Source organism: Muntiacus reevesi, chromosome 2 (genome assembly GCF_963930625.1).
Source record: "Muntiacus reevesi chromosome 2, mMunRee1.1, whole genome shotgun sequence".
NCBI classification, from domain to species: domain Eukaryota; kingdom Metazoa; phylum Chordata; class Mammalia; order Artiodactyla; family Cervidae; genus Muntiacus; species Muntiacus reevesi.
In genome coordinates, this window is record NC_089250.1 from 233,972,385 (window position 1) to 233,985,767 (window position 13,383).

The window sequence follows — 13,383 nt, forward strand, 5'->3', positions numbered from 1 at the left end:
TGTGCAGGCTTCTCATTGCTGCGGTTTCTCTAGAGCATGGGCTCTAGGCATGAGGGCTTCAGTAGTTACGATGCATGGGCTTGACTGCCCCGTGGCATGTGGGATCTTCCCAGACCAGGGATTGAACCCATAGCCCCTGCATTGGCAGGAGTGTTCTCAACCACTGGACCACCAGGAAGTCCTCGGTTGCTGTTCTGATGGTGTCTGTGCTTTCAACCAGGTGACTTTTCTCCTGTTCCCACTTATCTGGAGATGACTCCTTCTACCAGGATGGGGCTTCCATCTCTGACCTAGTGAACTTCTGCCCAACCTTTAAGGCATGTCTTAAATGCCAATAATCCTAAGGAGCTTTCCCTAATACCCCTGATCAATTGCAATCCCTTCCCTTTCCAAATAAATTGTAATTTTCTCCGATTACGACAACAACAAAATCTTACAACCACCCATGTGTATTGTCTCTTGTCAGCATATCAATTATCATGTGCTTTCCCTACCACAATTGAAAAAAAAAAAATTAAAAACTCCCAAAGTTAAGGATGGCTTTTATTTTTTTTAACTTGTATTATGGAAAATCTCAAACATATACAAAGTCATCAGCAGAAGGCCCTGTTTATTTTTGCATCTCCTTCGGGAGCTATCATAGTGTTTTGCATGTAGCAGAAGTAAATTTAAGTAATTAGGGCCTTAGGCAAATAGAGCTGTTGGTCGGCATCTCTGACTCCACGTTTGCTGGGTGGTTAAGTTTTTCCTTGGTAACACCCCAGCACGCACAACCCACACACCTGTGGGATCGCAGTCAACACGGGTTAAACCCGTTCACCAACTTTCAGATTTAGGGGAAGTGCTAATCCTCCAAGTTACACCAGACAGTCAGCAAAAAGAACCGTATTTGAGAGGATAAGGAGAACAAAATCTAGATAAGAATATTTTCTGAGAAAATTTTAATCTGGTTGTTATTTATGTGGTCTTTCAAGTAAGGCACATTTCTTTTAAACATGAAATATTTGATGGATAATCTTCAAGTACAAGGGCTCTTTACACCCATTAGCCTCATAGCTTTTCTTTCACCTTGCATTATTAACTGATACAAATATCATTTTGAAGAATCCTCCCTTTATCAAAACCTCATGCCAGACCCTTAATTCTAGCACTTCAGACAGATATTTCAAAAAATTTTGTGCTCACCATGCCCATTAATTTTTGCTATTATTGTGTATTCTGTGTATGTGTGTGTGTGTGTGTGTTTGGGAGAGCAACAAAATCTTTAAAGCAAACCAGAATTCTTGAATGATAGATTACACGCCCATGCTGTGTCACTTCCAATTAACTCAAATTGACTGTACACCACGTTATTCTGTGAGTGCATGGAAGATCAATAAATATGGGGAAAATCCAGCCCAGCTCCCCACTTTCCCATCCGAGCCTAGTAGGTCTGAGGCGGATCATGCTCCTGTGATGTGTGCGCCACAGCTCAGGCAGGCAGGTGGTGCGGAGACACCATTCAAACTTGGCCTATTCAATCCCAACTCCTCTAACTCGCCATTCATGCATAGCAAAACACCATCTGGTCCTATTTTGCCTCCAGCAATCACAGCTGACCAAAAACGATAATAACAGCTGTTGCAAAACAAAAGCCAAACAAAGGGGGTGGGGAAGGGGGGGAAGGAAAGGTTAGATGGAAGTCCAGTGCTGAAAAATGCTCCGTGAAGTGAGAAATGGGAGAGAAACCATTCAGATGTCTGAATGGACACAGCAGAGGACTTCTACTTAAACCTGAGATATTCATCCATCTGTCTAGAAAGCCTTCAAACCTCCGTCCGGTGGTAATGTATTGCAGAAATTATGCTGCACGAAGGCATTTAAGCTTCTGTTTTGTGAGTTGGGAGCTAACGACCCCATGTCAGCTAGAAAACGAAAACTCCTTATGTTCTTTCATCATAAAGCAGGACAGGTTAATGCAAAAAATAGAGAGCCTGTTTAGCCAGAGTAATAAAATAATGTGCACACGGCAGGGGAGAGAAAATGTGTGTGTGTCGTGGAGGAGGGTATGAGGGGCGCCTGGTTAATGTCCGTGAACCACTGAAGTGGGAAAGTATAGAGGTATCCCACTAATCAGCTTCTATAATGTTCATGCCTATTTTTCATTACCCTGATTCATTTCTGACTTGTAACCAAAAAAAAACCACACACCAAGTACACCATGTACTTACTTATGTCTCAGAAACAGGAATCATTCCTATGTACAAAATGAAATACAAGTTGACTCATAATATGCTTTTAGCAGATCCTGAGAATAATACGGTAACAAGGTCGGGGAATTTGTTTCATGATTCAAGCTTTTTGACATTTTCAAGATACAGTTTTGCCTGGTGATTAATTTTTTAAACTGCAGTAATTAAGCTATTTTTTTCTTGAAATGGACCGTCAGTGGCTTAGCAACATTTAATCAGATGTGATAAAACCCAAGATTTATAAAAATCATTTAATAGATGATACAACACCTGCTTCTAACTGCAAACAGTTGAAAACAGACTTCATTTGCAATTAAGTCTTATCACTAGTGACATTTTTTTTCCAAGCAATACTTCATGGGTTTTCAAAATGACAATTACAGAACTAATACACAATTACTGTCACATGTAGTTTAGCAATTAATTTTGAAGACATTTGTCTAAAGGTTTCACAACAGAATATAAAATGGTTCTTATTGTTATGTAATGTTAGTTTCAATTCACAGAAAATCTTTTACCATCAGCTCTGCCTCTGATGGGTCTGGTGTAAGCATCTCATTTCTTTGTGGAATACAATTGCCCCCTTGTAGATGTGATTAGGCATCATTCTTAGACTGTTTGAACACTGATACCTGTCAACTAAAACATCTCATGAAAAGCTTCAATTTAGACATAAATTTTTCTACAGCCAGAAATCTATAAATTTATAATTAGAATCTCTTGCTGTTCAATATTTGTACATAATACAGAGGACGAGAGGATTATGAAATATTGAAAGCTGAATTCATTATTCATAGCCCACAACATACAGTAAATATTCTTTGAAATACAACAACAACTTTGAGGAATCCATATTCCATTATTTTTTGAATGTCTTATACACAGTAGCCATGGATACCACCACTCACACCCTCATTTTTTTTTTCCAGATTAGGATTCTGGTCAGGGTTGACACTTGCTGTTTTTAATTTTCATTTTATCATAAGCAGTTGAAGACTGTTGCCAGTGGTAATTTGCAATTTTTATCAAGACCTCTTCATTATAGCTTCTGACAGGACAGATGCTGTAATTAATCATGCAGGACAACTGGGTATAGTGGTCACAGTGTTCTCAAAGAGGAGTCACTACAGAGCAAGAAAAGGGGGGAAGAAATGGGCACTGAAATAATTGTTTTGGCTTAAGAATTAGCATTCACCATCCATTTTAATAGCAATAAAGACACAATGCCAGCTAGTTCGAGCCCCAGATAGAAGACGATTGCTTTTTCCTCTGGACTTACCTTGCCCTTGCATCTTAATAAAATGATAATTATAAATAATTACTAATGGTTCTATTTATTTTGTTATTTTTTGGCCCCACTGCACAGTTTGTAGGATCTTAGTTCCCCCACCAGTGATCGAACTTGTGCCCTCATCACTGAAAGCTCAGAGTCCTAAACCACTGGGCCGCCAGGGAATTCCATTAATGGTTCTATTTATAATGGTTTATCTTCTTTTTAATAGGCCCTGGTTTGGGGCCATGCAATCCACATTCTTAGCTGTAAATCTCGCCTTTTCAGTTAAAAATAGAAGATACCTGGGCTTAAAAACAGGTTGGTATGGGATCTATTTCCCTCATCTTCTACATATTCAAGGAACCACAAGTGAAATTTGACATATCATTTTATTTGAAAAGTGAACAGTTGCCTGGTTGTTGCATCAAAATACAGTCCACAGTTTTTACTGAAATGTGTTTATTCTATAGCAAGATAAAAGCATTTTTGTTTTAGTTAAGCAAAATACAAACAACTTAATTGCTGCTATCATAACTCATAAAAAAGTATAAAACAGCATAAAAACACAATAAGCAACGTAGCAATGAATGGTTTATGTCACCAGTGTTTACGTTAAAGCCTCGTTTATGAAAACTTTACAACACATGATATGAAAACTTACAACTTTGAAAGAAAATATTTACATTGATTATTCAGATGTGGTGCGCCTTTTAAATATTCTACCAGTATTACATCATAATAAAAACTCTTGCTTTTTTTTAAATCTTAACTTTCGTAATAACTGTCTTCATTTAAGTGCATTTCCCTTTTAAAAATACAGTGTTTTTAATTTTTGAAACTTGTCACTCAAAACACAGAATATAATATTCACATTCTTTTCTTCTAATTGGAATGAATAGAATGGGCTAACAGTGGTCATAGTGTTACAACATATACTGTGGTTTGGTTTGGAGAAGTCATGGATAAAAAGTGAAAAGGAGTCAATAATTGAATCTAATCACTTGCATTTTTTTTTTTTTTTCTGGAGAGATTTAAGGAAAAAAATAAGAGCTTTGGCAAAAGTCTGTGATTTACATTATTTTTTTTTTCATGACAAAAAAATGCCATCAACGATTGACGTCATACAAATGTTTGTATGAAACTGGATCTTCAGATTTCAGGTAGTTACTGACTGTGCTTTTTATTTTTAGGGCTTCGGAAGTTCCAGTCGCCTTGAAGTGGGGATTCTTCACTTCGGGAGAAATAAGGCCATTTGCTATGACTCAGAGAGGCCAGTTCATTATAGTCATCAGTCTGTCCTAGGATTCATGACACGGTTTGATTCACATATTGTAGGTAGAGCCTGAATAAATAAAAAAGCCATCACATAGAAGAGCACAGCTTTTCTTGTTTAAAAACAGAGTAGTTTCGAGATCTTTCAGCTCCACTGTTTAGTTCTTCTTGCCTATCTAATAGACACTGGAGAGGACCGCCGCGATCGTTACACCTTTCTGCATCACCACACCCCGACTCCGCGAGCTGCAGCCGCCTGGGGTGTACCCTCCGACGGCCACTCTCTTCCAGACGCGGCACAAACCGCCTGCCCCGCGCGTTCGTCTTTAGAAAATACTGACCTGTGATAATACTTGAGTCTGTGTCTGAGACTGTATCTGCGACGGATGCTGCTGAGAGGCCGGCTGGGGGCTCCCGAGGGTGGGGATGGGGGATGTGATCTGGGAGGTGACGGGCGAGTGCTGCCGGGGAGAAGGCTGGGACTGATGTTGCATGTGCTGCAGCTGCTGCAGCTGGAGACGCTGCTGCAGCTGCTGCTGGCTGATATGCTGCTGGAGCTGCTGCTGCTGCAGCTGCACGTGGTGCTGAAAATGCTGCTGCTGCAGCTGCTGCTGGAGCTGCTGCTGCTGGAGCTGCTGCTGCTGCAGCTGCTGCTGCTGCATCTGCTGCATCTGCTGCTGCTGCTGCTGCGTCTGCACTGACGGGCTCACCTGGGCGGAGGATGCCGAGCCCACCATGGAGCTGATCAGCGGAGCCCCAAGGTTCGACGGCATGTTGGCGGCGATGGTGACCGACGTGACCATCGGGTTCACGGGGAGTCTCATGGTCAAGGGTTTGGGAGCAATCGACCGAGGGAGCGACGGCTGGAGAGTCTGAGGGGAGGCTGACACGGTTCCGTGCTGAGACAGCGGAGGGTTGAGAAGGAGGGAGGAGGTCAGATTGGTGGACGCCAGGGTCTGCTGAACGGAACGAATGGTCTGGGCTTCTGCTGACTCCGCGGCAGCCTGCATTTGAGGGGAGACCGGTTGGAGTGTTTTTATAAGGACTGTGAATGGATGATCAAAATGGTCAGCATTACTCTTGCTTCCCTGAGCCCAAGCTTTGTGGGAGGACCAGGCAGCTCCTCCCGGAGGTAGAGTCCAACTCCCCAGGTTTTGAATCTGAGCTGGCTTGGCACCTTTGCTCTGGTCAACAGAAGTGATGGAAATGAGGCTTCAAAGACTGTCTGTCTCTTTCAGAACCTACCACTAGGTGATGACAGACATGTGGCCCTGGTATCAGACTCAATTACTAGCTCACTGCCAGCCAGCCCACTGCCATGTAAGGGTATGTGTGAGCCAGCTGCACACAGATGAGAAGGATTTGGTGATGCTGCCTTGGCTTGGCCTAGATCTGAAGACCCAGCTAGTTACCTGGCACTCTCTGAGATACATGCTTATCTTTGTAGGTCATTGGGATTTGGGTCGATACAAGTGTTCCACAGCACTACTGTACTGAAAGATGACTGATACACGTTTGAGTAACAGTTGTTCAGCATTGAAACCTGAACTAAGATCATCACAAAGAACCATTTTGAAAGACAACGACAGTAGACTGCCAGAGTCCAAGTCTAGCTCCACTACTCAACAATTCTGTGACTTGAGGCAAGTTAATTCACCCATCTGTTCCTCAGTTTCCTTATCCATTAAATGGGATTTAATGGTATTCACCTTGTGTAGGGGTTGTGAGAATTAAATGTACTCATATATTTGTTAAGCATTTACAAAAGTGCCTGGTCTACAGAGAGCACTTGGTAAATGTTAGCTATTTTCACTCATTAAGGAGCTCTACTGCCAGAAAATGACTATTACTAGAAAACTTCAAAGCCCTGTATACAATAATCAGAGCCATGATTATTTATAACAGTGCTTACTTGAGTATAAGAAAAACATAATTGAATTCTTTAGAAACACTTAATTGAAGAACTTTACAACTTTAGAAATATTTTGGTTTACCAAATATTTTCAAAGTTTTCCAAAATTGATCAAAGACATCATGGATAAGTGGTGAGTGTTCAACTCTCATGTGACTGAACAACCTGTTATAAACAAAAAATCTGGAGCTCAACATGCAGAGAAACTGCCTCATATATTTTGTACTAAAAACACATAATTACCTCCACAAAGATATTATACTAATGCAACTGTGATTGGAATGATTTCTTTTAAAGATTATTTTTTCTTCTTATGCTTCATAAAATTAGGGTTTTTTGGAGGGGAGTAGGGACAGGGGAACTTGGAGGCATCAAGCTGCCATCTACTCTCTTTAATGATTTTGAATGTTTATTTCTTGATTTTTATTACTTACATTTATAAAATCTACTATTAGAAGACACTTGAGGAATGACTTTACATGGAGAATCACTGGAGGTAGGAAAAGCCATGTCTGATGGCTTCCATTTGAAGACCTTATCAGTGTAAGACTCCATCCATTGGTGGACAATTTTCTGATTTTATACAAAAGCTCAGGGGATGGGGTGGGGGTGGGGGCTGCACATGACTTGAGGGTGGAGGGTCATGTTCTAAAGTCTTTGGTTAAGAAGAAACCTACAAATGTTCATAATGATCTTTAAAAATCATTAAGTCACCCACAAGGTAGAATATGCACAGTTTTCTCCATGTAAATGACACATTATTTTTAAATACTCAGATATTTTTAAATGGCCAAGCCAGTCTTAAGGAAGAAACTACAAGAAAAGTCTATACTTAGATACCTGGGCAGTCATGCCATTGCACCTTTAAGATGCTCCCCTAGTAGAGAATGGAAAAGTAGATGGCTATGAAGGACTCCTGCTCACCTGCCGGTTCTACTCCTTTACAGTTTAATATTAAGCTTCTATTAATTTTGTTGGTTATTCTGAAGACTAAAAGTGATAGCTGAGTCACACCTTAAGGGAAAGAGTTCAGGCTCTGAATGTAGTGCATGCTCAGTTGCTTCAGCTGTGTCTGACTCTTTGCAACTCTATGGACTGTAGCCTGTCAGGCTCCTCTGTCCATGGGATTCTCCAGGCAAGAATACTGGAGTGGGTTGCCATGCCCGCCTCCAGGGGATCTTCCCTACTCAGGGAATGAGCCTGAATCTCCTGTGTTTCCTGCATTGCAGGTGGATTCTTTACCGCTGAGCCACCGGAGAAGCCCTCTGAATGTAGAGGCTTAAGTTATAAAGCACATGTGATGCACCCTTGTTTATTATTTCTAATGCTGGGGCTGAAATCTTGCTCCCTGTAATCCCACTCCTTGAATGAGCTCCATCCAGGACACAGAGATCAAACTTAAGCTTTCCTTCCATGATGGCTGTTACACTTGAGGACCAAATCAAATGCCCCCAAACCCTTGCTTCCATGATCCTTTTAATTATTTAAGTAGGATTTGATTTTCAGTCCTTACCATCATGGAGACAACCCACTAGAAGGCCTTCAGTTAGTCACCATTTCTCTTTATACCATGGGGACCAAAAAAGACAGAACCAATTCTTCAGTTGTGGTCTACTCACCAAACTATACAGTTAGATGCTGCTTCCTGTGAGATCACCATATTAGCAGCTATTTCACACTTTAGGGTCAGGTTGAAGTTATTCTAAACTTATACCCCAAGGGCCATTTTAGTTGCTTGCTATGTCTCTGACTATAAATTTGGGGTGTTTGTGAGACGGGCATAACTAGCGCCATGACAGGCGCCCTGAACTAAGAGTAGGCCCAAGTTTCAGTTTCTCCCGATGGTGGGGTAATTATCTGCCCTCAACAGGCCACCAGAGACCAGCCAATCAGCACGCGCCCAGTAAACCTCTGGGAGAGTCCCCTGGAAATTCCCGCGTGCGTGAAAGTTTTAAAGTGTGTTTGACCAATGAAATTGCTTTGCAAACATGTAACCAATCCGCTTGCGCCAACTACCTACTGCTTATGTTTGAAAATTGAGCACCCTATAAATGTGTGTGACAGCTTGTGCTCGGGGCTCTGTGACTCTGCACCACTGCGTTGGTTGCGGCAGGGGCCCTGACTCGAGTCAGCAATAAATTCCCTTCCTTTGCGTGTTGCATTGTCGTGGAGGTCTCCTCTCTTCCTGCTCCGGGATTGGGACATCAGGCATAACAGTGTTCTCAACTGCCCTGGGGCTTCCCAGGAGGCTCACTGGTAAAGAATCTGCCTGCCAAGCAGGAGACACAGGTTTGGCCCCCTGGGTTGGGAAGATCCCCTGGAGAAGGAAATGGTGACCCACTCCAGTATTCTTGCCTGGAAAATTCCATGGACAGAGGAGCCCGATGGGCTATAGTCCTTGGGGTTGCTAGAGCACAACACAACTCAGCAACTAAACAACAACAGTACTTACCTATTGAAAAACCAAAAACAAAGCAAACCTACCCCTAAGGAATTTTAGATTTATTCTTTTTAAATCCCATCCTATTGAAGAGTTTTTCCAGTATCCATAGACTCAATCTATCCATTGGGAAACATTTCTGAATCAGTTTTTAGTATCCAAAAGTAAAACTTTTACGTTATCCCTTCTAAGTCAGTCGTAGACCTAATCAGCCCAATCACCGATGCAATTTCCAGAGTGCACTTTGAGTTACTGGCTCTTGGCTTAAATCCATGTATGGTCAATTATTCACACTCTAATGCACAAAGATCATCTATACCTGCTTCTGGCTAAGTGAATGAATAAATGATCCACTTGAGTACATGCACATTGTTACTCTAGTCACGTCAACTCCATCTAATTAGCCATCAAATACACCTCAATTCTTAACATCTATAGCCCACACATTCAGTGGTTTTCTACCAATGTGCAAGTCTGCATCCAGAATCAGTATATCTCTCAATGTGCATCTTGCAGAGACCCAGAAAAAGGCTTAACTATGGACCTGATGAATATTTTCTCTTTCTAATGAAACAGGCAATGTCCTAAGAACTGTCAAAGACAACCTCTCTTGATCTGGTTCTGAGCAGCTGCCAATGGTAGATCTTAATACAAAGAAGAAACAACTCAGGTGAAAAGGAGAAAAAAGGGCTAAATTCTTTTTAAATGGCTTTGCCAGCAACACTGACCATGCCCTGAGGCCGAACGTGGTACTTTGAGGCCACGACAAAGACAATGAAATGGAATCTCTGCTTGCCAGAGGAGATACATCAAGAGCAAAACGTTAGTTCACATTATCCTCCCCAAAGCCTTTCTAAATTCTAGGAAGGCTAAAGACAAAGTTAATTAAATGTTAAAATAGAAGGTAACAGCTCATGCTCCTTTTGGACCAAGGTAATAATAATCCAGAGTGACATTTGCTTTAGAATACCAGTGCATTTTATAATACATCAGGGCCCATTGTATACTCTATGTATAATACATGTATACATGTCTCTTTTTTTAAGTACTTGGAGCATAATTTTATTTTAAATAATCATGAGGTTTATTTATTTATATGATGTGGAACAGTTTGGTCAAAAATACATCCTCTATTACAATAATGCAACCACTGGAGAATTTATGATCTGATGTTCAAAAATGCCTGAGAAATATACTTCTCAATTTAAATAGAGGACATTAACACAGATCTCAGCCCCTGACAGGAAGAAAAGGGCTGTTTAAGATTTGTCTGAATAGCTTCAGCCAACATATGCAGAGATCAGTGAATCTTTTGGAAACAATTTGGATTCATTAGCTTGAATGAACTCTTTATTTTTCATGCTGTCATTTGAGTTATCTCTAATGAGAACAAATAAGTTTATGAGTTACTTGAGGTGCTATCTGTTTGAGGAGCTGGATTTATGTTTTCAATGCTCCAGGGCTGTTTTCAACTTTGTAATGCAGAGACTGGTCGCTCTCTTACCTTAGAAACGAGGCTGGCCCTGTATGCAGCCAGGGCTTTCAGGTATTCTTTTTTGGCAGCTTCCGTTTTCCTTTTATATACCTATTAAAAGACCACAATTAGCACCACCTTTAGCATACACATTCTCAGCCATAAAATAACTGCTGTGCAAATTAGGTTGCAACAGAACTCACATAAAAAGTTGGTCTCTCTGGCTTTGATTTTTAAATGTGAAAACACACACACAGGTATTAAAACAAAACCAAACCCTGCCACCCTCACTGGGGCACAGTTTTGATGTTTACTATTACAAACAGAAAAAGATTTCTCGGCTAGCAGCAGAGAAATCATGAGAATAACAGCTGAGGGCCTCCTGTTCAGGCAGTAAATAAGGTAACAAGAATGAAATTTGTGGCAAACAGTTTAAATGATAGAATATTAACAATTTCTCCATCCTGTCTTCTTTCCCTCACACCCATTTCTAAACTGAAACAAATCAGAGGATGAAAACCCAGCAACAACAGGGAGAGCGAGTGAAGACAGAAGAGAAAAGATGGAGATCTTTCTTTTCAAGAAAAAAAAAATCAGAAACAGTGAAAGATAAAAGATTTCCATTAGTGGGACCAGTGATTTACATAAATAAATCCCAGTATACGAAACCTGATTTGGGCTTCCTTTTCTTAAACAATGGTCTGATGGCTAACTGTTACACCAAAATGCAACTATCTTTTTTTCTCCAGGATTTAAAAGTTAGATGCAGCAGTTTGCCAGCCTCTTAGGATTATATTTCTAGGGTAGAAGATGGGGGTGCTGCCTAGAGCATGGAGCTCAGTGCAAACAAGCAGGCAGATTCTCCAGTAGCATCAGCCCAAGGTAACCAGCTAGTAGGAATGAGTTCATGATTAAAGGAAAGAAGGAAGAGAGAAAGAAAGAAAATCAAGGGTTTTCCATTCTATTCGTGAAACAATTATTCTGGCTTACTACTAACAGGGGTCTATTCTTGTGAGGATATGTGAAATTAACCCCTATGAATGGTCATTGGAATTTCACGGAAAAGACAGAGGAGAACTGAGCCCCAAGGAAGCCATTCTTCTCTGCATTTGTGTGGAGGACTTGCATGGGGAAAGACAGGATGCTAGACTCTAAGGAAGTGTCTCCCACCAGCATGGCTAATCTCTCAAGGCCTCTCATATGGCCACACTTTCAAATGAACATGGAATAAAATTTCAAATGCCCATTGACCATAATAAAACACACAGAGGCGGCTTCAAAGTTTGGAAACCCACCAGGAGAGCACTAGGGTTCAGAAAGATGATCAAAAAAAAGGCAAGCAGGATGGACCTAATCCCTCCGTAGTGCCCTTTGTGACCAAGGTGGGGCGGGGGGGGGGAATTCTACATTATTTAAAATGAAAAGATTATCATCAAAAGTTTATGCTTGCAGGATACTGCCTGGATCTCCTCCAACTCTCTTCTGAATGGGTTCTGAACACACACCCCTTAAGGAAACTGAGAAATCCAGATAACTGGAAAGTACTTTGGAGTTACATGTTTGTGTTTTTTTAATTCCATAGCTTAGAAAAAGGCTTTCATGAGAAGCAATCATATTAAGGCGATGTATTCACCCAGAAAAGGTGTCAGGAATATTCTTGGAACATTGAATTATATGGCTGTGATGGGTCTTTGACTGAACTTACCTGCTTTTGTTCTTCCCCGAGGCTGTCCCACATAGATGCTACGATTTTTGAGACCTCTCCAAAGGTCGCATTGGGGTTCTGACCTTTAATTGCAGCCTGTGTGTCTCTGAAAAACAGGGCATATGCTGACACTGGCTTCTGTGGCTCATTGGGATCTTTCTTTTTCTTTTTCTTTGGAGTCTTGGGCTTCTTGCCAGAATCTGGAGCAGCTCTTTTCTCTCCGATGGCCTGCAAAGCAAGATGAAAATTCACTGCCTAGAATGTACTTGAAGAGAATGCAGAAAGACTTACTCAGGTCCCTGGTTGTTCTTTTAAGGTTTTGTTAAACATCATCAACAGATGAATTACCACCAAAAGAGGGGGAGGGATAAATTTGCTTAGTGTTAACTGGACGGCAGAGATTAGCATTTAGAACATTGATTAATGAGACCCAGAAGTATCTTCAATACATTTGCAACATATGCTTTAAATAGCAATTATGAATAATGAAAAACAGGATGCTTTGTACCAAACACGTATGTATGTGTGCATGTGTGTGTGTTACATATGTACCCATAAACAAAATATTTTACATTTTCAGAGGTTTTAGAAGTAAACCTAAATAATATTCAGGATGTTGATCATACTCAGATACTTTAAATGAGGTCCCTTAGCCAAAGACACATACCATCGTATGTATGATTGGTCTGAATTGATTTTTTGAAGCTTGCTTTCTTTTTTTTTTTAACTGGAATTTTACTTTGCTAATGGTCTCCAGAAACTCAAATGGAAATTAGCTCTAATCCCTAAGTTTGCACAAAAAGGGAAAGGCCACTTTTATTTTCTAAAATAATAAAAAACTTGCTAAAGAATAGGATAATAAGGAATGCAAACGTGTCCAAATTCTAACTAGAGCTAGAAAGGAAATTGATACTCTTCATAAAATAAAAAACCTGTAAAAGAGCAGCATCAGTAGATACTTAGGCTAAAATCACCAAGGCTAAAAAGAAGACTAATAAGATGCTTATTATTATCTATAGTAAGTAAGGCTGCCACAAGAATACTGGCCTAGTGATATTCACACACATTCCCAATGA

General features: G+C 40.7%; 1 protein-coding gene across 9 annotated transcripts in view; it reads right to left on the reverse strand.

Moving 5' to 3' along the window:
• Positions 1–2,427: 2,427 nt before the first annotated feature.
• The window catches only part of TOX3 (TOX high mobility group box family member 3), a 119,984-nt gene continuing 109,028 nt past the window's right edge, over positions 2,428–13,383 (reverse strand). For 6 of the 9 annotated variants that reach the window (XM_065920491.1, XM_065920494.1, XM_065920487.1 and 3 more), the window contains exons 5-8: positions 12,308–12,535; positions 10,633–10,713; positions 5,118–5,780; positions 3,839–4,846 (exon numbers count right to left, since the gene is read on the reverse strand). In XM_065920491.1, the coding sequence (XP_065776563.1) occupies positions 4,793–4,846; positions 5,118–5,780; positions 10,633–10,713; positions 12,308–12,535 (1,026 nt within the window). In that variant the 3' untranslated portion in view covers positions 3,839–4,792. Of the gene's footprint in view, positions 3,356–3,838; positions 5,781–10,632; positions 10,714–12,307; positions 12,536–13,383 lie in introns of those variants that run through there. The other 3 variants (XM_065920489.1, XM_065920488.1, XM_065920490.1) reach the window with 2 other exon arrangements.